Source organism: Sinocyclocheilus rhinocerous, unplaced genomic scaffold (assembly GCF_001515625.1).
Source record: "Sinocyclocheilus rhinocerous isolate Xijiao unplaced genomic scaffold, SAMN03320098_v1.1 scaffold475, whole genome shotgun sequence".
Classification (NCBI taxonomy): Eukaryota; Metazoa; Chordata; class Actinopteri; order Cypriniformes; family Cyprinidae; genus Sinocyclocheilus; species Sinocyclocheilus rhinocerous.
The window spans coordinates 1,064,399-1,087,799 of record NW_015646677.1 but is presented as its reverse complement, the minus strand read 5'-3'; the positions used below and the strand labels follow the sequence as shown (position 1 = coordinate 1,087,799).

The following is a 23,401-nucleotide window of genomic DNA, read 5'->3' as shown; positions in this document are numbered from 1 at the left end:
CATTGAAAAGCGTGACTGGACCGAGAGGCTCAACGGCTGTCAGCATCTGTCCGGCCCTCGGCAGGTGCCTGCTGCTGGGGTTACAGGGACTCACATGTTACATCCAAAATTGATTCTGATTGGCTGCGGCTGCGGGAATGTGCCACTGCCAGACCCTTGGAATTGTGGGTAACATAAGTCAGCACATGTGTGTCAGAGAAGACGGCAGTCTCTGCAAATCCTCTTTTGATATCAGATTACAGAAATCACAGCGCATTCATCAGCTATGTACCGCTTCAAACATGCAATGCTGAATGCCTGCGTGTTTGGATACGGTCAAGAAATATCTAATTTATTCACTCTGCAGTTTTCTCCTTTACATAAACGCTGAAGTCTGTGACATAATATGATGAGATTTGTCATTTGCATCTTGCTGTTTGTCCAACTGAAAATTACATAATGTCTCCTGAAGGATGAATTCTCATGTAAACAGACCACATTTTACCACAAAATCAGATGAGAAATTGCATTTCTTAATAATAGTGTGAAAATGTTTTAGAACCATGCATTGTAAGGTTATTTTTTATGGACTATTACAAATGAAGTACATTTCCCATTTTTGTAATTTGCTTATTTTATGTTATTTTATTTGATCAATGGTGATTCTCATTAGGTTTTCATATAATAAATAATAAAATCTTTATTATATTTAAATTAACATGATTAACATGAATACTTTTAATGATCTTATTGTCTTGTTTTTGCTCTGGCAGTAAGTACATTATTATCATACATTATTTATCATAACGGTGCTGTTCATTAGGTTTTAAAATAATACAGTATTGATTGATCGATTTTTGTTAGTTTTTTTTATTGTAGTTTTTTCAATGGTATTTGACATTAGTTAGTACATTAATTTACACTATTTAATTTAAATTAGCTTCATTGTATTAATACATTATCATACATTATTTATCATAACGGTGCTGTTCATTAGGTTTTAAAATAATACAGTATTGATTGATCGATTTTTGTTAGTTTTTTTAATTGTAGTTTTTTCAGTGGTATTTGACATTAGTTAGTACGTTAATTTACACCATTTAATTTAAATTAGCTTAATTGTACCCAAATTCCTATTTTTGGAATATTTATTTATTTTACTTATTTACTCTCACTGGTGGTTCTCATTACATTTCCAAATAATACTGTTAATTTAATTTGAATTAGTGTAGCCGTAACTTACTGCCTTCATCTGTGAATGCTGTAGAGAGCGTGAAGAATGATCATTGTCATGTTTTGTGTTGTTCTAGTGAATCTGCATCGCTGACGTGTTTGTCTGTGTGTTTCGCAGCTGTTCGACCGCGTGCGTGAAGATAATCCTGACTTTCATCAAAAGATCATCCCCATCAGCAGCGAGCTCACGCAGCCCGGCCTGGCCATCAGTCCAGAGGATGTGCAAACACTCACTTCCTGTATCAACATCGTCTTCCACTGCGCCGCCACCATCCGCTTCGACGAGCCCCTGAAGTGAGTGACATGTGACGACATTTACTAAACATATCATCAGAGATGTTTCCTGAAGATTTCTGAAGATCATGTGACACTGAAGACTGGAGTAATGATGCTGAAAATTCAGCTGTGATCACAGAAATAAATTACAGTTTAACAGATATTCACATAGAAAAGAGTTATTTTAAATTCTAAAAATATTTACTGTATTTTTGATCAAATAAATGCAGCTCTAGTGAGTAGAGGAGACTTCAAAAACATTAATAAACCTTGCCGAACCCAAATTTTTGAACATTAGTGATGGAACTTGAAAGCCATAGCTACACTTGTAAAGGAAGAGAGGAAATGTGAGAATAACAAGAATAAGAGAGGGAAAACACACACACACACACACATACAGTATCTCTGTGTGTCATGAGTCTCCGGCTGAGGAGCAGATGTTCTCACTGCTGGAGGAACGAGGGATTCATTAGTGAACCGCTGACTTCGGAGCAGGAACGAGTGAGGGAAAGGTTTCCACACACACACACACACACACATCTGTTCACAGCAACCTCTTGCTTCATTGTTTTAAGGAAAATAAAAACAGCATTTTTATTAAAAAAGTTTTTATTTAAAGCACCTGATGTGTTTTAAGAATGCAGTCATCTTACTCTCAGCAGCATCACAGACCAGTATCACTAATATGCTATTATAATTTTTATATTAAAAAATACTGTTTAAGTTTTAAAACATTTATAATCATTTATAATAAAAAAAATACATTTTAGTATTTTTTGTCATTATTATTTTTTAAATATTTCTATAAAGTTTAATCAATTTTTATTTCAGTTTTACTTTATTTCAGTATTTCATGATAAACTAAAAAATAAGAAATAATGCCTTGGCAACTAGCTGAAATAAAATAAATTTAACTTTTATTTTATTTCAAGTGACATTTTTTTATATATTTTAAGTGAACCTTCATTACCCTGTCACAGACTTTAATTTTAGAAATTAAATTAAAGAATTAATTTCTTTATTTTAATCATTTGTATTATTTAGTTATTTTAATCAATTTATTTATTTTTAAATATAATTTAATTATAATTTGTACATTTTGAAATAATGAAATAAGTTTCTTTTACATTACCTTATTACTTTTTCTGCTCACTATAGTACTGTACTGAGATATATATTTTTTTTTTGTTTTGTTTTTTTATCATTTTTTTTATGTTTATTTTTGTAATTTTTTATTATTTATTTTATCTATATATTCATTTATTTTTTAAATATTATCTATATATTTTTGTTCTATGCCAAATTATAATAATAAATCATTTGTTACTATTATCTTGTTACTTTTTCCCAGTCATTACAGTACTGTGCTGTTAGATGTATTACGTATGTATTTTTATTCATTTTTATTAATGTATTTATTGTATTTTTATTATTTATTTATTTTAATCAAATTTATTTAATTATTTATATGTTTTTTGGTCTACATTGCCGGCTATTGCATGTCTTATTTTCCACGTTATTTAACTCTGATGTTGCATGTCTGAAACGCTGTACTGACCCTGAAGCAAAGCAGTGATTTTTTTTATGGTTTATAATGTGTAATAATGAATGCGTGTGTCTGCGCAGGCATGCGCTGCAGCTGAACGTCATCGCCACGCTGCAGCTCCTCTCTCTGGCGCAGCAGATGCAGCACCTGCAGGCCTTCATCCACATCTCCACCGCCTACGCCAACTGCAACCGCAGACACATCGACGAGGTCATCTACCCTCTTCCGGTCGAGCCCAAGAAACTCATCGACTCTCTGGAGTGAGTGCAATATATCATCACCTCAAACTCACTTACAGAATCTACCCGGCAACCACATCTATGAGCTTATGTTACCTTATGGAGCTGACACAATCCACAGGTGTGAGGGAAGAGTGTATTCAATATCAGACTTAAGCTAATGCCTCGGAACAGAATTATGGTATGCTGAAAAATATATCAAAACTAAATAAAGATAAAGCAAGGAGAGAAACGTGAAAATAAGCCATGAACACCAGTGTTATTTTAGTATCAAGATACTTTTAGATATTTTGGTTAATATTTTGAATTAGTTTATATGTATATATTTTCCTTTTTTCCTTTTAAAGTTTGAGTAATTTTGTTGTGTGTTTTTGTCATTTTCTGTAGTGTTTTTTGTGTCGATATAGTTTTTAGTTATTTTAGTACATCAAGTTAAACTAAAATAAAAACAAAGAAATGTGTTCTTGGCAACTAGCTGAAATAATAAAGGAAATAATATTTTCAGTTAATTAATGTTTTTTTTAAGTAATAAAATAAATAAAATATACATTTGTAAAATGTATAGGCAGGTGTATATTTTTATGTAGAAAGTCCCAATACTTTGAAAAACTGATGCTAATATTATTAATATTATTAAATATGTCCAAATATTTTGAGAATGTTTTGTTTCTATTACATTTACATTATTAGTTTTTTCTATTCACTATAGTACGGTACTTGTTAGGTGTATTACTTATTTAAATATGTTATTTTGTTATTTATTTTAATCTATATTTATTGTTTAATAATTTATTTTAATCAGTATTTTTTCTTTTTATTCATTTTTTTATTACTTCAGTTAATTAATTTATTGACATACTGTACATTCCTTTTTCTACTCACTATAGCGCTACACTTTTAGATGTAGTATTTATTTATTTGTAAATTTTTTTTATTATGTATTAATTTGTTCATTTTAATCAATTTTGTATTATTTATTAGATTTTTTCAAAATTTTAGTTTATAAATTTTTTTTTTTCTCTAACCTTTTCCACGAACCCGTTTGAAAACACTTGGTTTACGCCGCTGGTCATTTTCCACATAGTTTGACTCTGTCAAGCCAGATAGCATCAGGATGTTTTGTCTGACACACTGTACTGACCCTGAAGCAGAGCAGTGGTTTATCTGTGTGTGTGTTTGTGTTTGTGTGTGTTTTCTTGTGTGTGTGTGTGTGTTGTGTGTGTGTGTGTGTGTGTGTGTGTGTGTGTGTGTGTGTGTGTAGGTGGATGGATGACAGTATCGTCCGTGACATCACGCCGCGTCTGATCGGTGACCGGCCGAACACTTACACCTACACTAAAGCGCTGGCCGAGTGTGTGGTGCAGCAGGAGAGCGGCAAACTCAACATCGGCATCATACGGCCGTCCATCGTGGGAGCCAGCTGGCAGGAGCCGTTCCCCGTGAGTGACGCATCCGCTCGCAACAGAGTTCTGATGTCTGAGTGATGAGGCTTAATGGTTAAAGATCTGGGCTGCTAACCCAGAGGATTTAGGTTCAAACCTGGACTAATGATGGCATAAACATACATACCAGAACATCATAGACGTTTGGGGTTGTTATCATTAACTAAAACTAAAAACATAAAAAAATAAAAATTAACTGATTAAATAAACTTTTTATTTGAAGTACTAAAATAACAAACTAAAAAAAAAATAAAAAAAAAAAAACTATTTAGACATATATTTAAAAAAATAATAATACATTTAGGTGAACTCCATATACTATAAAACTAAATACATGAAAATAATTCTAAAATAAAAAAGTAAATAAAATAAAAACTATATAGACATTGAAATAAAATATTACAAAATGTACATTTATTTTATTTCAGGTAGATGCCAAGGCAACATTGCTCATTTTTGTTTAGTTTAATTTGAAATACTAAAGTAACTAAAACTAAAATATCACACACACACACACACACACACACACACACACACATTTAAAAATATTACTGGACCCTGGAGCACAAAAGCAGTCTTAAGTCGCTGGGGTATATTTGTAGCAATAGCCAAAAAAAACATGTATTGTGTAAACGTGTTACGTGTCAATTTTTTATTTTTCTTTTATGCCAAAAATCATTAGGATATTAAGATAAGATCATGTTCCATGAAGATATTTTGTCAATTACCTACCGTAAATATATCAAAACGTCATTTTTGATTAGTAATATGCATTGCTAAGAACTTCATTTGGACAACTTTAAAAGTGATTTTCTCAATATTTAGATTTTTTTGCACCCTCAGATTCCAGATTTTCAAATAGTTGTATCTCAGCCAAATATTGTCCTATCCTAACAAACATACATCAATGAAAGCTTATTTATTCAGCTTTCAGATGATGTATAAATCTAAATTTCTAGAAATTGACCCTTATGACTGGTTTTGTGGTCCAGGGTCACATATTTCTGTTGTGTATAACCCTGTGATACACAACAATGCTCAAACGGTTTTTCTGTATGTTACAGGGTTGGATAGACAACTTTAATGGACCAAGTGGTGTTTTCATTGCTGTAAGTATTGATTCATGGTGTGCTACAGTAGATCTGAAAGTTTAACACATCCTGAACCCCACAGAGAGCAATCTTAACCCTAACGCTACTTTAAGTGATTTTCAAAAGCCTCTAAATGATCAAAACTTTGCCGATAAACCTGTCGCACACAATATACTACAAGCCTTAAGTCATATGTTTGATAAAGTGTAGTTACAGTGTAGTTTTAGTGTAGTTACACAAACGTCCAGCTGGTGCTTCACGTGTTTTTTGTTGTCAAATCTGATTTTTATCATGTAAATTTCAGAATAACTGCAGTAATATTTCCAGATGAACACTTACTGGACTGAAGCAGCTTGACTTTACTTGATTCTCCATTGATCAATTTTTAGAAAAATTAGTGCGTCTCAAATCTGATCATCAGGATCTTTTGAGGAACATTTGTTTCCAGAAGCTTTACTTTCACTGTTCCTCAGCGCAGGAATGATCTTCACAAGCCTCCAGAACATCTCACATCTTCTGAGGAGCCTTTATTTCTTCATCTCTCAATCATCATTAGATTGCATTTCATTATATGTTTGGATCATTTCAATCTCATCTCACTAAGACATATTATTTGAGATATAGAGTGACCACTGATATTTAGATCATGTTATGTCCTAAACGCCTGCGTGAAGCTCACAGCCAGACAGAGGCAGATGGTGTGTTTGGCGTCCTCTCTGAAGAAGCGTGTGTTTTGTGTGTCCCGGTGCAGGCTGGGAAGGGCATCCTGCGCACCATGAGAGCCAGTAATGACGCGGTGGCCGATCTGATTCCTGTAGACGTGGTTATAAACCTGACGCTGGCTGCCGGCTGGTACACCGCAGTGCACAGGTCAGCTTCACCTGTCTGATTAACTTATGCGAGACCCGCAGGTGATTAAACGGAGAACATTAGCATGAAAAATCCCTCTGTTGATGTATTTGCATGAGGGGGAAATGTGCGGTTGTGCTCATGCGGCACGGTGTGATCTCCTTGTTCTGTTTTCGTTTCAGACCGAAAACTGCACTCGTGTACAACTGCACAACCGGAGGCATTAACCCTTTCCACTGGGGAGAGATCGGTGCGTAACATGCTTTGATATCCTGTGTGAGTGAGTTATGAATACTGCATACTCTAGACCAGGGATGGGCAACTTTGATAGTGACGAGGGCGCACGTCCTACTACGCTGAAATTAATAGGGGAGCGGCTGGAAACTAGCGACCTCTCCTGGTTGGAGATAGTATTAACATCATAAACTGAAAGCAATCTTTACGTGACTTGCTTTTCAAATGTTTTAAAATTGATCATCCATGTCTAATATGATCCAGCGGGCCGTACTAAAAGACACTGCGGGCCGCCAGTTGCCCATCCCTGCTCTAGACTGTATACTACACTGAAAGAAATGTAGTTCTTTGTCGCATATTACATGTGATGTAATGCCGTGAAATGGTTTTCTGCAGTTCCTCATCTCACAGTGCAACAATGAGTTAAGGACATACACAGGCATTAATAAAAAAAAATGTATAGAATACAGAATGTATGAAGGAATAAGGAATTAGAATAAATGGAAGATAGAATATAGTAGAGAGAGAGAATAAATATAGAAAATGCATATAAATATAGAAATAAATACAGAAGCTGTACAGTAGATTTTACGGTGTTGTGGCATTTACTCACAGTTTTCACAAAATTTTAATAAGTAAAAATATTTTTTGCTCTTATTTCTCAATCATTTTGTTTTGCAACTTTGAAAAATGTATATTTTTAGAAATAGTATGCCATATACAATGATAAATGTTTGAAATCGTGTCATGGTCAGTATTGTATTACATGTTTAATTCCAGTCTCAAAAATAAAATCGATTAAATCACAAAGAAATTGAAGTAGCCTGTTCATTGCTAGTAAATTTCACAACTAATTACAAAGAAGCAAGTAACGCATTGAATTAAACATGCAGTTTTGAAGTTGAAAAACTGAATGAACTCCAATAATTTTAGTTTATTTACAACTTAAATATTTTTATATTATACAATCCAATCCAAAAAAAGCATATGAAATAGTATGCAGTATGCAATAAATGTTTGAAACATTGTTATTGTCACCATTGCATGTGTAATTCCAGGCATCAAGGCTCCTCTCAAAAATTCAAATTAAAATAAATCATAATTGCATAACTTCAGGTTCATTGAAAATACAAAAATTAAAATAAATAAATAAACAGTGTACATGCTATTTTTAATAGAAAATGCTAAATGTTTGAAAGAGTATTATTGTCACTGTGCTGCATGTTTAATTTCAGGTGTGCAGACTGATGTCAAAAATAAATCATAATTGCATAACTGCAGCTTCATTTGCATTGCAAATAGAAGCTCAAGTCAAATGCATGAGTAGTTGTTTTGCATTTGTAATAAAACCCTAATAAAAGGCTAAATATAACACCTAAAAAAAAGCACAGTTGATAACATTTCAGGGTTATTCGTCACACTGGAAGTGGATTGAGTGCATTGCATTATGGGTTGCAGTGTGTTCTGGTTGCATACTGCACATTTCAGCAGATGCACGCTACTATGTTTCAAAAATAGCTCAGAGTACATCACTGGGATCACACTGTACTGTACTGTATGTGCGCTGGCTGTGTGTCGGTGCCGGAGGGCTGATCACTGGTCAGAGCAGCTGAAGCGTTTCCATGGCAACAGCAGGATCTGAGGCTTTATCACGAGCAACATCTGGCTGCCAGCATCACCATGCCAACAGCCAGAAGCAGATCTTCCTCTTCCTGTCAGCGTTTCCCAGATTCATGCTGCAGTAACAGTGGCTTAGTTATCATATTATATACAGTATCTTTTGCTTTCCAGAGCATCACGTGATGTCCACGTTTAAGAGGAATCCTCTAGAACAGGCTTTCCGTCGGCCAAACGCCAACATCACCTCCAATTACCTGATCTACCAGTACTGGATCCTCGTCAGTCACAAGTTCCCCGCGCTCATCTATGACCTGTTCCTCCGACTGTCCGGACAGAAACCACAGTGAGATCTAACAACACTGTACTTGCATGATCTGTTCTATTGTGATGAAATGCCGTGTATAATAATATATTTAAAAAATATTTTATTTATTAGAAATAGAAATACACCCTTGCTGATTAAAAGTAATAATTATTTTAAAACCTTATAGACCCCTAACATTTGAATGATAATGTATATTATTGAAAATTGAGATTGAAAATAAGACAAAATATATGCTAAAATATAATTATATTTTATTATAGAAAAAAATAAAATATGTATTGTTAATATAGAAATACAAATATTGGTAAATATGATAAAGCATTATGATTATTAATAATTTAATACATTATATAATATTTTATATTTAATTATATAATAGAATATAAATGGAAAATAAGAAAATATTAGGTCAAATAGAATTCTATATTATATTATATTGCATATTATAGAAATAAAATATCTGTAGAGATAAAGTGGCATGTATGGTTAATATATAAATGCAAATATTATTATTATTGTGAATAATTATTAGAAATATCTTATGTAAAAAGACATTCACAAGAAAAAAGATAAATAAGCACGTTTTGGTAACAAGAATATATTATATTATCTTATATATTATATTATATTATAAAAACAGATATATATATATATATATAGTTAATATATAAATAGAAATATCAGTAATTATTGTATTATTAATATAACATTTTGATCATTAATATCAATAATTATGAATATAATTTAATACGTTATATTATAGAAATAAAATCTATAAAAAAGTAGTGTAATTGTCGTAGAGGTGCTGAGTGTGTCTGTGTGATCTGTGTTCATTCAGGATGATGCGTACACTCTCACACACACACACACACACACATACACGTGTTTATTTCTGTGAATTGTGGGGACTTTCCATAGACTTCTATTACTTTTATACGGACCAAACTATATTTTCTATCTCCTAACGCTAAACCTACCCCTTACAGAAAACCTGTTTGCATTGTAAACATAATTTAGTCTTTTTAATAATTTTTTTTCCCACTTTGTCAAAAATTGCAGGTTTTACTATACACACACACACACACACACACCGCCGAACCAATCACACGAGCATACTGACTGTCTGTGGACGAAACTGTGCTGAACTCATCCTCGTGATCTTTCAGACCTTCAACTTCGACGTTCGCCAGCTGAACTGGCCCGAGTACATCGAGAATTATTGTATCGGCACCAAGAAGTACGTTCTGAACGAGGACATGTCCGACATTCCCGCCGCCAGACAGCACCTGAGGAAGTACGTCCTTCTGATGACACGTCTACACACTTACTGAATCTAAACTGAGCTGAATAATGACACCATTGCCTTCTGCAGAGCTGCTTTACAGCTGAAATTGAATTCAAATGTGACCCTGGACCACAAAACCAGTCAATTTTTCGAAATTGAGATTTATACATAATCTGAAAGCTGAATAAATAGCTTTCCATTGATGTATGGTTTGTTAGGATAGGACAATATTTGGCTGAGATACAACTATTTGAAAATCTGGAATCTGAGGGTGCAAAAAAATCTAAATATTGAGAAAATCATCTTTAAAGTTGTCCAAATGAAGTCCTTAGCAATGCATATTACTAATCAAAAATTAAGTTTGGATATATTTACAGTAGGAAATTTACAAAATATCTTCATGTAACATGATCTTTACTTAATATCCTAATGATTTTTGGCATAAAAGAAAAATCAATCATTTTGACCCATACAATGTATTGTTGGCTATTGCTACAAATATACCCCAGCGACTTAAGACTGCTTTTGTGCTCCAGGGTCTCAAATGTATTAACCCCAAACTTTTGAAGGGTAGTGTATGTTATATTAAAATGAAATGTATTATATTGTGCTGTTTTTTTATTTTCTATCGTTTTATTTTCTATTTTTTGTTTCTGTAGAAACATTTATAATATAATTATTTATTATTGAGTCTTATATTCTCATTTCTATTCCTTCTACAGATATTTTGTTTCTATAATATAATATAATAATTAACAATAGTTTTTTATTTCTGCATCACCAAAGGTCTTCTGAGGTCATATGAGAGTTTTGCATGAGGGTGAATAAATAATGGCGGCGTGGCCTATAAACACACTGCATCCTGTCCATAGAGAAGAGAAAGCTTGATTAAGCACCTTGAGTTTGCAAGTTGATAGTAAGTGTGTTCGGTGTTTCATTGAATTATTGATCCTCCGTTCACAGGCTGAGAAACATCCGATACACGTTCAACACGGTGCTGCTGGTCTTCATCTGGCGCGTCTTCATCGCTCGCTCTCAGATGGCCAGGAACATCTGGTACTTCGTCGTGAGCTTGTGCTTCAAGTTCCTGTCCTACTTCAGGGCTTCCAGCACTCTGACCTAATGACCGGAGCAACAGGAAGTGTGTGTCCCCCCGTCCTCCGAGCACTTCCTCTTCCAGAGGTGTCTTCAGCCATCCACACACACACACACACAGGTGTTTCTTTAGCTTTCCTCACCGGCCTCTCGCTCCACCCGACTCCTCCATGTGCTGTTTTTAAAGGTGTCCTCTTTTATAACGACTGTCCTTAATAACGATTATATATGCAACCGCATTTTACAGTGTTTCTCCTTTACATTCTCATCGCCATCCAACATCTGGAGACGTTGCCTTTGTGTCTTCTGATGATTTTAGCCTTCTCGACTACAGACCACTGGATCTACAGACCACTGGTTTCGGACCACTGGATCTACCGCTCAAAGCTTTGCTGTTTGCAGCCATTTCTCTCTCTCTATGAGTGTGTTTGTGTCTTTTGACGGTTCGTTTGTGTCCTGTCTGTTCTAATACCATGTAATCCAGCCGGAAAACTCTCGTACCGTGTGGTACTAAAGCCTACAAGAACATAGTCTAGCGTTTTCACTGCGGTTTTGGTTGGTGTTTTGTCTTTTTTCTTGTTTTTTTCATTTGCCGCGTTCGGAGGGAAAGGCCAGTGAACTGCAACAGATCTGATGCATTTATAACATCACACATTCGCTTGCTCAACTATACATCCACCAGTTTAAACATGAACACCCAAAATCAAAAGAAAAAAAAGTCTATTCATGAAAAAACTGCAGCCTATTTTTAAGGAACGTAAAATAATTCCTTAAAGTGTTTAGTTTAACCTTTTCATGACAATTAAGCACATTTACCCCCAAATTTAATGCATTTTTAATGGATCTTGAATTATGCTTAATGGCAATACTCATTACTGTAATACAGTATTTTTAGTGTTACTGTAAAAGTAACTACTGTTATATTACATTTTAAATATTAAATACATTTTATATATATATATATATATATATTCCCAATGATAAAATATTAAATATAATTGTTATATTATTTAAATTTTTTATTATTGATTAATAATTACATTTATTAAATATAAAATGACTTTTTACATTTCTTTTGATTTAAGTGTGAAATATGACACTCGACACCATGTATGTTTGTTAATTTTTCTGTTTGTACAGCAGGACGCTGAGTTTAGCGTCAGACTCTTTTTGCGATTGTTAGATGAGGATATTTCTGTCTGTAGATCGGCGTAAGATAGTTTCATCGGTCTGTAAATATATATAAATATATTCCTTTTCAGATGATATACATACCAAAAATGTACAAATGTATATTTGCGAGGGTGAATCAAAAGGCTGGTTAAGAACATCTATTTCCGGAAATGACAGAGGGCTTCCAATATTTTTTAAAGAAAAGCGAAATGTGAAGAAAAAAAGCGTCGAGTCTCCATTTCAATGTTGTTTTATGTTTGAAGTGTTCTGAATCTAGAGACGTAAAGGGACTTAAACCTGCGGGAAAGAAAAAAATCATTGAATTTGGTAGTTTCTATGCAGCACAGCCTGTGCTTCTTCCGTCTAAATATGTTACTTTTCTAGTTTATCGTTTGCTTTTTCACCTTTCTGAAGCACTTTTATTTCTGTTTGCTTGTCAGAAGAACCAAAACTTGTATTTATAACGTTTTATGAATCTCCTACTCCGCCAGCGGTCAAATATAATCTTGACAGCTAATATTTCGTACGGTTTTACAGCATCGTGATCAATAGACACTATTTGAGGATCTCATGAGCGTTCATTTTTCTACACTGCCCGCTGGTGGTCTATTGCCAAACTGTATTTTTGGATCACCGTTTCTAAGACGTTTCTGCCTTCCGTCGTCCGTCTTTTGTATGTCGCACACAGTATTCATGCGTCTTCCTCAGCTCGTTTAGCAGTAGTGCAGCGATTACTTTAGGCGATTTGAGATGTTTTTTCTCCTGCACGTTATGAGTCTCAGTAGAGAAAGCACACGCACACTAAAATCTCGTCTTAGAGCATTCCAGACATGAAAAACAGCCATTTTTCTACTAGAATTGAACACCTTGATGTCTTAACGGCAACCCTTCGTTTTGAGCCAAGCTGAGTTTTCAGATGAAGCTTCTACTGCCAACGTGATCTTTACAATCTCAATCGTTTGTGCTCTGCCACTGATGTTTGTACAGATGAGGTGATTGAGCTGCATTGGGTTTGCAGTAAAATGATTTTCTAACAAAAAAGTCCCCTACTGAAAATGTTTATTTTTTTCCCTGTGTAACTCGTGCATGTTTGCTTTTTACATACGAGATTTTCACAGCAGTGAAGTAGTGGCTGACATGGATTTTGACCTTCCTCTACTCAACATTTGTCTCCATGTTGTGCTGTCAGACGTTGTACGGTCGAGGTCCTTGAATGGATAACTGTACTTTGATAAAATTGTGTGCTTGACTGTTCGTTGCAAAAGAGTTCATGAGAAAATAAACTGAAAATGGCCAAGTTTCCTGTATGTCTTCTTCTTTTTTTTTTTCATCTGACTGTGAAACAATATGAAAAGAAAATGAAATAATATTCTTTATCCGAATTGGTTTTGTATGTTTATGTTCCAGGTCAGTTTTACACATTTATGAGTTTTCAAAAATACAGGTAAGAATGTTTTTCTTGAAATTGTGAGACACTTTCTCATGTAGGGTCATGAATATGCCTGGAAAGATTCAACAATCTGAAGAATCTGGGGATGTGTGCATGAAATCTCTATTACGAATATGATGTTAATTTCCGTTGTGATATTAAAAATCATTTTGACCTGCAAATTTTTAATTTAAAGGCAGGTGCAAGGAAAATTAAAAAATAAAAACTATATATATAAAAAAAAATATATATATATATATATCCAGGTTATCTTTGTGTAATATTAAAATTTGTTTGATGGTCTGAATCTTTTAAGTGTGACAAATATGCAAGCAATTAAAAAAACAGGAAGGGGTCAAAAAAAATTTCACACCACTGTATATATACATTGTATACACACACATATACTATTCATAATATTCAAATTTTGTGAATTTTTTTATTTATTTACAAATTTCATGTTTAAATTTAAAATGAGAAAAATGTTTTTTAAATCTAAATGTTACATTCAAAATAAAATATTTTTAAATATATTTGAAATGTTTATAATATCTATATTGTTTATTGACAATAGTTATAATGTTCTCATGTTAATTTTTTTTGGTTAATGCGCTGTAGGATTTACAGTGGAACAATTTGTACTCCGAAATCGCTAGCAGATTTCACTAATAATTACAAAGAAACAGCAACACATTGAATTAAACATAAAATTTGAAATTCTTGTAAAACATACTCCAAAAAACTGCAGTCATTTACAATTTTACAAAATATTTTTTTTAACTGTATTAAAAGCAAGCTTAAAGCAACTGTATGTAGTTTGTGTATTTTTGCGATTTTGGAGCCATTTGTTGCTGCCGTAAAGCAATCCGCCCTTTTCGCGGAATTTCGTACCCGCTCACCTGATGACGTCCTCCCAGAACAGACGTCTGGAAAAAGATACAGTTATTCGTCTTGTTAAAGCCATTATACTGACTGAAACGGACATTTCAAGGTAAAAACTTACATACAGTTACTTTTTAAAGTTCACACAAAATGAAAAGGTGTCTTTTGCTGCTTATCTGTAGCTCTGAGCTCATCTTTATGCTAGTAAAGTCCTATAGGTTGACAAAGATAACATATATCATATATAGGAATGTATAGTCTTCCTCTATCAGGAAAATAGACTAATTATTGATTGACTGTAACGTTACAATAAATTCAAATGTAGAATGAGAAAGTCATTCTGTACTTTGTCATTCCCAACCACGAACGTGTTGTGAAGGAAGTGGTTTGAGTTTGTTCAGGCTACGATAAGGTGGTTTTACATAAAATGTTAGGCCACAATTCCGGTTTCAAGAAAACTACACTTATTAAACCATTACTGGGGTGTTTGAGGTGTAAGCTTGTGTATAGATGGCAGCTGAGAAAGACCGAGATTAGTCATTCAGATCATATGTTCAGATCTCTTTATATTTAATGAACTTCAAGATCTGTCAGGATGGATTTCAGTCAGATGTGATTCTTGATGATTGATTAATGATTTAATATCACATTCATGATTACAGCAGGATACAGACAGAAGTGTTTTAGGAAACAGGTTGCAAAAGATGTAATTTGTGTTTTTACTTCCTCTTCGGTGCTTTTATCCTTTGAATTGCTCAAATTTGTAGTGTTCGTGATGATTGACATGATACAGGCAGGGCCGGCCCAAGCCTTTATGGAGCCCTAAGCAGAATTTTATTTGGGGACCCTCAGTGCCGCCAATACGACTGATTATTGTCAATGCATGATTATTTGCACACTATAAATCTGACACACCCATTATCTAACACACCCACAATTTTATTTGTTGTAGCTGTGTTGCTTACATCATACCATTTTTTTTTTTACATTTATTTATTTTATGTTTTTTACCCTTCTACGATTTTTAATTGTAATGGTAGCAAACTCACAGGAGTGGTCGGGTGTTAATTTGCACTTTAACATTCAAAGTCTTACAGTGCTAAATGGCATACTTAATGTGGTGTACTGAAAAGTGGCTAAATAAACCAGCAGACAATGCATTTACAGAACAGAATGTTATTTTGACAACTTAAATTATTAAACACAGCAGTAAGTCATCTGTAAAAAACAACAACTCTTAATCTATAACTAGCTAATTGAGGCATAAAAATATTGGAATATAATAGCAAAGACCCCAAAGGTAGGCTAAGGTAAATAATGTTGAACGGTTATCAGTACCAAGTTTATGAAACACACACACAAAAAAAAAACACTGCCCTTTACCCACTGTTCATCTATATCAGCTCAGTTGCCATTTCCACTCCCTAGTTTTTGTCACAACTTGCTCCGTAAAGCTCTGAAAACAATTAGTGCAGAGCGAATTCTGACTAACCAGTAAACACCTCTGATCTGATTCTGAACTGATTTGTGCATGATGCTTTTAGGACGCACTCAAAGAGGAAAACACCGTGGCAGGTGTCGATTTAAAAGTTGTTTAATTTTGTTTAAGTTGTTGATTTAATTGTTGTTCGAATGCTAGAAAAATATAGCTGGTTTTCTAAGTAAAAACCGCCAAATAGCATTTACACGTACTTACGTTATACGTAATATTCAGAGGGAGATGGGGGATTCCCCCGATCTATATGTCTCTGCATCTGCTAAAGGTTTTTTTATTTTCATTTATTTATTAATTTTTTTATTCTCTGTGAATAGGAGTTAAAACTCCCACCAAGGTGACACTACTCCAATAACAGACCATGCAAAATAAACTAATTTGCCTTTTTCCCCCCAAACATGTGTTCTGATAAACACCTTAAAATAGCTCATGTTTTCTGTTTGTTCATTCATATATGGTATGTGGATAAATATCATGAAGATATTTTGAAGAAAGTTGAGAACCAAAAACATGATTGGACTCACCACCCAAGATGTAAGTGACTTTTTTTTTTCTTCAGTAGAAGAATAAAGAAGATTTTTAGCTGAAATCCTGGTCCTTGGTGATTTATAAAATGCAAGTCAATGGGTACCATAACTTTGAGAGTCAAAAAAGCATATCAGGCAGCAGATCAAATTTAACCCCTGCGGCACCTGATGAATATTAAGGTCTTATGAAATGAAACAATTGGTCTGCGCAAGAAACTGAACATTATTTACAACATTATTGCCTGTAATGCCTCAGACAGTCTGGAGTGATGTCTGGTTCACAAACAAATAATTCTTTTGAACCGATTCTTTTTAGTGAACTAGTTGAACCAGTTCACCAAATCAGACTGAAACGTCTGAAACGGTTCGTGGCTCGAGCAGCACAGATCTACAAGTTACTCAATCAAAACTCACTTTCAGACGCCTGACAGTCACTCCGACTCGAAATGACACAAAATAGTGGAGTTTCTGATTCTGTGATGAATGAACTATCCTAAGAAAGTTCTATAGGTTTGTAATTGTAATTTTTGGATGAAAGATCCCTTAAATCGCTCTAAAAATCTGTGTGGAGACGTGCTGAAATCGTGTTTGGTCTCGTACTGTATCGCGTACCTTGTCAGTGTCGTGCGCTTTGCTTGGCCATTTGTTGTGATAAACAGGAAAGTGTGTCCAGCTGAATTAAATTAGAGTTTTGTTAAACGAATAAAAAAAAGAAGCTTAGTTTACCGCGGTGGCGGCTGCGGTCGTGTGAAGACCGAAGAGTGTAAAGACCATCGACTCTACCATGCGACTCCACATAGATAGATAGATAGATAGATATATAGATATATATATATTTTTTTTTTTTGACTTGTCTGCTTGTGTTTCCTCAAAGGGCATTTGTACCTACCGTTCATAGCAGAGCTTCGTGATGCACACGATCATCATCACTGACGCGCCGACAGCAGCTCCGAGCAGCACCGATGGATGATGGAAACCTGGAAAGCAGTGCTTTATTGCTCAGAGGTTGGTCTTTCATAGCTCAGGAGATCTCAGATGTGAAATGGACATTATTAGGCTACATATTGCACTTTTTAAAAGTGTACTTAAGTGTCTTAAACATAGTCATGTAAGTGTACTCTGTCATTAATATATTATCTGCAAGTAGTTTTTTCAATAGAAAAATCCACACTTCTTTTTCACAAGGTCAAAGGCATCATTTGTGATAAAGCTGTTGTTTTGTGTTTCTCACTTGTCTTTTGTGGCGGTGGGATGGCCTGAAACTGTTGACTTGCGCTGCCGTAAATGTTTGTGCTGAAACACTGCAGGACGTCCGTGTCCGTGAGGGACTGATGGATGGTCAGGACGCTCTTCACTCCTGTGCTTCCTAACGTCTCCTCACTTATGGAGGTTTCTGTAGAGTTAGCGAGCACATGTCCAGACAGACGCCACTCTAGTGTAGGGCAGGGATTCCCATGAGCCTCACAGACACACGCCATTACGCTGTTTCGGCTACAAGAGCTGGAGATGTTGGGCGCAACTGAAATAGAGAATATGATTGTTAGGATAAAGAAGATCTCGATGGTCTCTACAGTGTAAAACATGTTTGTTATTTTAATGATAAAACACTAAAAATGTCACAGTAAACACGTTAATTTGTAAAAAAGTTCCCTTACTATATACAGTGAAAAACTAATACATCTAACAGGACATTTCATCTAACAGTGTTTTATGGTGGTTGTCAATATATTATAACAAAACTTATTTTAGTGTTTTACTAAGCTGGTATACATAAATTTTGTTCTGTAAATTTAAAGTTCAACTGTATTTTTTATGCTAAAGTTTTGGCTACTGCGAACATTTGTTTTACTGTAAACCTCACAGATTGTTTCTTTTTTTACAGTGTAGACAGAAACTGTGTAGGATCTCAGAAAAATAAAACTGCTTCATGGCTTGTAGGTATTTTCTAGCACTTAATAGAATCAGAATCAGAAGAGCTTTATTACCAAGTATGTTTACACACACAAGGAATTTGACTTGACGACAGGAGCTTCCAGTGTAGAAGAAAGTACAAACATAGTGCAGACATACATAGGAATAACACAGTAGGGATGTAATATAAAAAAATAAATAACTAGAAATAGAAATAATAACTAGAAATAGAAACATCAATAGGAACATCTCACTGTGGGTGAAAAAAAAATTCATGACAAAATAGAAGAAAAACGTAACTTAGTACTAATAGTTTGCTGAAGTAGAAAAGAGGAACAAGCCACAATTTTAAAGTTACGGTTAGTTCCTCTAGGTCTACTATATGCCACACTGGTGAAAATGACATTAATGTGTTGAAGAACTAATTTTACTCTTCTGACTGCAGTAGTACTCAGTTATAAAAAGTCTTTAATTTATATAATTATATAATACTCAAAAATGAACATCGTCATTTACTCACCGAACCTGACATGACTTTATTTAAAAAAAGATCTTTTGAAGAACTTTGGGATCCAAACAACATTGGACTCCATTGACTTCCATTGTATGGATGAAAAGATACTGAGACATTTCTCAAAATATCTTTCTCAAAAAAGTAAGGAAGTCATGCAGGTTTGGAATGAGTGCGAGTAAACATTGACAATTTTCATTTTTATGTGCAAACATTATTTTGAACTCTGTTAACATAATAATGTTAATCAACTTAATATTGTGTGTAATTTAAATTAGTTGAAACAACCTCTTTTTTGAGTAATCATCGACTTCATTTGTTTATGCTACAAATTATATCCTCGGTGTAGTTTGTTGGTTAAACATAATTTCATTAGGCCTAGTTGTCGTCATGACTCAAAAGATTGATGCAAACTGTTGCAGTACCTTTTTTTTTTTTTCCAAAACATTGTTTAATGTGCAGCATCTAATGCTGTCGGTTGCCACAGAAAATCATTTTGACTCGTACCCCAGTGTTTGATCACTGTATTGGCATTATAGAAGGGCTGCTGACAGATTCTTGTAATTTCACTGGTTTAAGAGCAGTTTCACAAATGTTTTATATCGAAACCTTGCATTTCAAAATGCTGTAGCATGACTTCAACATGTTGCTCTGTAACAAAATAATTTACAAAAGGGGAACAAAATCTCCCTCTGTCTCCCTCAAAAGATGTTTGTCACAATGCTGCACTCATTTCACGGCTTTTCTAGCATGCAGTCTATGCGCAACTGACTGTATACTGTCAACCTATTTAAGATTGTTGGCATACTCTGTGATGCACACACCATATAAAATATTAAACCATATAGCATGCTGTAGTTGAAATAATAAAATTGACTTTGACTTAAGCTATATGCCAAGTGTAAATAATTTAAACATGATTTTGTGGTTTTTGCAACTCTTTAGTAGGGTATTTTCAGTCCTGAAAATCATATTTTGACTGTGAAATTATGCTTTTCTTGCATGCTTTTATGGTAAAATTGCAACTTTTTCATGTCAATTTGCATTTATTTTCACCATAAACAATGCACTTTCCATTCAAATGCAATGCAGTCTAGAGCATTGTTATGTGTTTGCGGCAGTTATTGTACTATGTTCACAGTATTTATGTTATCTGGGATCAGATTAAGGTTATCAGATTAAATTAATTTGAGTTCTGTCTTTGTACTCACACTGAACATCAAGTTGAATTGTAGCGTTGCATTGGCCATGCTGGTTTTGAGCATTACAGCCATACCATGCGCCCTGTGTAGGGTTTGTCACAATGTAGGTGTGATTATATCCAGTCTGGAGGAGCTCAAATTGAGATTCGGTTTCTCTGTACCAGGTGTAGTTGAGCTCTGCTGGGTTTGCATCAGTGCTGCAGTTCAGAGTCACTGGTTTGCCCTCCTTCACTGAGCTGGAGGGAAACGCTGACAATGATGTGTTTTTTGGGGCATCTGAAGAAAAAAAGAAGTGTGCTGTAGAATTTGTGGTTTACAGTTCAAGATTTGAAAGGCTGTAGGTTTAAAGTAAACCTTTCTATTTTACAAGTTTCAGACTGAATGTCCACAAGATTACCAAGCGCTCATACTGGATGCCCAGCAGATTACCATGTACTTGCACTGGACTTTCAGCTGATTACAAATTACTCGCACTGGACGTCCACAAGAGTAATGACTTTTTTTTCTCAGATTAAAAAAAAAAAGAATATTAAAGACATCAACTATAAAATAACACTAATGGAAGTATGGGTAATATATATATTAGCAATCAATTAAGACTCTTAAAGGGGTCATCGGATGCCCATTTTCCACAAGTTGGTATGATTCTTTAGGGTCTTCATGAAATGTCTGCAACATACTTATGTTAAAGTTCCTCAAAAGTCGTGTAAAACAACACCCTTTTTACCTTGTCAAAAACAGCTCTGTTCACAACGACCCATTTTGGTGCATGTCTCTTTAAATGATAATGAGCTATTGCTCACCCTGCCTCTCCCTTCTGTTTTTTGTGTATTCGTTGATGCATTACCATCAGAAACAAAACTAATCCACTGCGTCCTCAGTGGCTCTGATGTTGGGAGAAAATAAAGACTTAATACTCACACTGGACGTCCAGCAGCACTGATGTCCTTTGAGTGCTGTGTTTGTTCTCAGCTCTACAGTAGTATTGTCCACTGTGTGCCGAGTCTGTATTATTGATGGTCAGGTTTGGTCCGGTCTGAACTGGATTCAGAGGTCTTTCAGTGTCTCTGTACCAGGTGTAGTTCACTGCTGGGTTTGCGTCACTGAACGACCCTCTAGAACTAAACCAGCTGGATTTATCCTCACTGATGTGTTTTTAGGAGCATCTGATGGAGGAGAAAATCATTCAGGCAATTACTTTATGATATTATAGTTGATCATTGAGCATAGATTGATTCAATTCCTGTCTTACACTGAACTAGTAGCATCCGGGACTCTTGTGTTGTGCTCGGCTGCTGTAGCTGGTGTGTTGCAGTGCAGGTGAAAGTGACTCTGTGATGACGGTGAGAAACAGTGAAGTTCAGATCAGAGATGAGCTCAGTTTGGCTCTGATACTGCCGTCCTGTGACGCTCTCGATGAGAGATGAGCTCCATGTGAGAGATGGTGGACGAGACTGACAGAAGATCTTAGTAGAGCAGCGCAGACTCACTGAACTTCCCTCAGTCGTCTCCTGCTGATCCGGAAAGATGCTCAGTGTGGGTTTGGAGGGAGATCCTGAAACACACATAGAGACGCAGTCAAATATAACAAGATCATATGGGTCATTATATCCAATAATGAAGGTATATATTATACAGTAGTAGATTTCTTTTTCATGTACAGTCACACTATAGAAACAGCATGAACAATATGACACTCACCTAAGACGGCAATTTGAACTTGGGAGTGTGTAGGTTCTCTGTAGTTATACTGCACTTTATCATCTTCAGGTCTGAAGTAATATGACTCTGACTGACATTATCGAAGCGTGTGGTGCAGTTTTTCTGTGTAGCAGTGCCAAATATTTCTCCTTTTAACAGTCCAGTGTTGGGGCTGCTGGAGACAAACACTGGTGTTACACCCTTAAACCATATTCTCTTTGCACTATCAGTGAGGTAACTGTTAAACTGTTGATCGATGTCAAATGTGCAGGGTATGAAAACACAGGATCCTTGTAGAGCTTCTACTCTCTGCGGCAGATTGATACTGAAGCCACAAAAAACACCTAAAATTAACACAAACAGACAAAAGAAGTAATCGTACAAAGTCGATATTCAGAACAAACTTCTGCAGCACTTATTGCTCTTCAATCTTATGAAGGTCACATGTAAGTGCTTTCACAATAATAATTTAGCTTGTTAAAAAGAGGAATAATCTATAAGAATGAGATCTTGTATCAGAGATCCAGTGAGGAGGAACGTCACCAATGTTTCCATCATTTACATGCACTCCACCTTACAGCAGAATGTACAAATGAAGACATATTTTATAGAATGAAAAAAGCATAAATGTTGGACCTGTTTTTGTTTGTTTATTCTACACACAGGTGTGCGATGGCAAATGTTGATTGATAGAATGAAAAAAATAATAATTTATTGTCTCTGAATTTATAGCTCTTTTGTTGGTATCTAAACTCTTTATTTCAAAATTTCTAGATTAAAGTTTTAGATTTTTTTTCTAGATTTTTACATGAGAATACAGAACAATACTAAAGATTTAAAAAACAGGACATCTTGAACATGTTTCAAACCTTAACGTTTCAGAATCTCAAAACTACAGGAGTAAGTGTAAGTTTTACTGGATTGTGTGTAAATGACTTACCAGAGAAGAGAGTTGCAGACGACAGAAATCCTCTCAGAGCTCAAGCTGATGCTTCTACACTGAATGAAGGGAGAACTGTGTGTGAAAATGGCACCGTTTAACTTGTATTAGAGATTCACCACTTCTCCTTTAGTCAGAACTCAGTAACAGTAGCCTGACTGAGAAATCTATCAGTATGAAGCTTTCTGAATATTCAACACATTTCTTTTGTCTTGTGAGATCCAGTGTTCAATGTTTATGTTGATAATAATTCTCAATATTCAGGAACAGTACCGCCACTCCCTATACGCAGAGTAAGTTACACTTAATAACGACTAAATAATAAAAGTTAATAACGACTTTATTCAACAATTCGTCTCCTCCGCATCACCCTGTAGCGCCATTTTGGAGAGTATCAGCTGGATGTAAACAGCATA

General features: G+C 34.8%; 3 protein-coding genes across 3 annotated transcripts in view; 1 reads left to right on the top strand and 2 right to left on the bottom strand.

The window, feature by feature from the left end:
* The window catches only part of LOC107707954 (fatty acyl-CoA reductase 1-like), a 33,219-nt gene extending 21,117 nt beyond the window's left edge, over positions 1 to 12,102 (top strand). The window contains exons 4-13 of the mRNA XM_016512076.1: positions 1,331 to 1,506; positions 3,115 to 3,294; positions 4,535 to 4,712; positions 5,780 to 5,824; positions 6,558 to 6,676; positions 6,838 to 6,905; positions 8,681 to 8,852; positions 9,673 to 9,680; positions 9,894 to 10,128; positions 11,083 to 12,102. Coding sequence (XP_016367562.1) covers positions 1,331 to 1,506; positions 3,115 to 3,294; positions 4,535 to 4,712; positions 5,780 to 5,824; positions 6,558 to 6,676; positions 6,838 to 6,905; positions 8,681 to 8,852; positions 9,673 to 9,680; positions 9,894 to 10,128; positions 11,083 to 11,242 — 1,341 coding nt within the window. The 3' untranslated portion in view covers positions 11,243 to 12,102. The remainder of the gene's footprint in view (positions 1 to 1,330; positions 1,507 to 3,114; positions 3,295 to 4,534; positions 4,713 to 5,779; positions 5,825 to 6,557; positions 6,677 to 6,837; positions 6,906 to 8,680; positions 8,853 to 9,672; positions 9,681 to 9,893; positions 10,129 to 11,082) is intronic.
* Positions 12,103 to 12,678: 576 nt separating this feature from the next.
* On the bottom strand, positions 12,679 to 20,776 carry LOC107707953 (myelin-associated glycoprotein-like). The gene is made up of 6 exons (XM_016512075.1): positions 20,755 to 20,776; positions 20,354 to 20,620; positions 17,952 to 18,239; positions 17,610 to 17,697; positions 14,716 to 14,788; positions 12,679 to 12,684 (listed from the first exon to the last, which is right to left on the bottom strand). Exons 1-6 carry the CDS (start codon positions 20,774 to 20,776, stop codon positions 12,679 to 12,681), a joined length of 744 nt encoding a protein of 247 aa, XP_016367561.1.
* A 651-nt stretch (positions 20,777 to 21,427) lies between these two features.
* LOC107707952 (sialoadhesin-like) lies at positions 21,428 to 22,896 on the bottom strand. Its single transcript, XM_016512074.1, has 4 exons — positions 22,890 to 22,896; positions 22,096 to 22,389; positions 21,597 to 21,899; positions 21,428 to 21,510 (listed from the first exon to the last, which is right to left on the bottom strand). Exons 1-4 carry the CDS (start codon positions 22,894 to 22,896, stop codon positions 21,428 to 21,430), a joined length of 687 nt encoding a protein of 228 aa, XP_016367560.1.
* Positions 22,897 to 23,401: the final 505 nt, after the last annotated feature.

What these genes read in the sequence shown, in the direction of transcription:
- LOC107707953 (XM_016512075.1), bottom strand. Translation starts at nt 20,776, where the DNA reads ATGGTAATCTGCTGGGCATCCA. An exon ending in AATTCAACTTGATGTTCAGT is followed by an intron (nt 18,240 to 20,353) that starts GTGAGTACAAAG and finishes TCTCTATTTCAG; the next exon opens with TTGCGCCCAACATCTCCAGC. An exon ending in CCCACCGCCACAAAAGACAA is followed by an intron (nt 17,698 to 17,951) that starts GTGAGAAACACA and finishes ACTGCTTTCCAG; the next exon opens with GTTTCCATCATCCATCGGTG.
- LOC107707952 (XM_016512074.1), bottom strand. An exon ending in CCTGAAGATGATAAAGTGCA is followed by an intron (nt 21,900 to 22,095) that starts GTATAACTACAG and finishes TGTGTGTTTCAG; the next exon opens with GATCTCCCTCCAAACCCACA. An exon ending in CCGGATGCTACTAGTTCAGT is followed by an intron (nt 21,511 to 21,596) that starts GTAAGACAGGAA and finishes CTCCTCCATCAG; the next exon opens with ATGCTCCTAAAAACACATCA.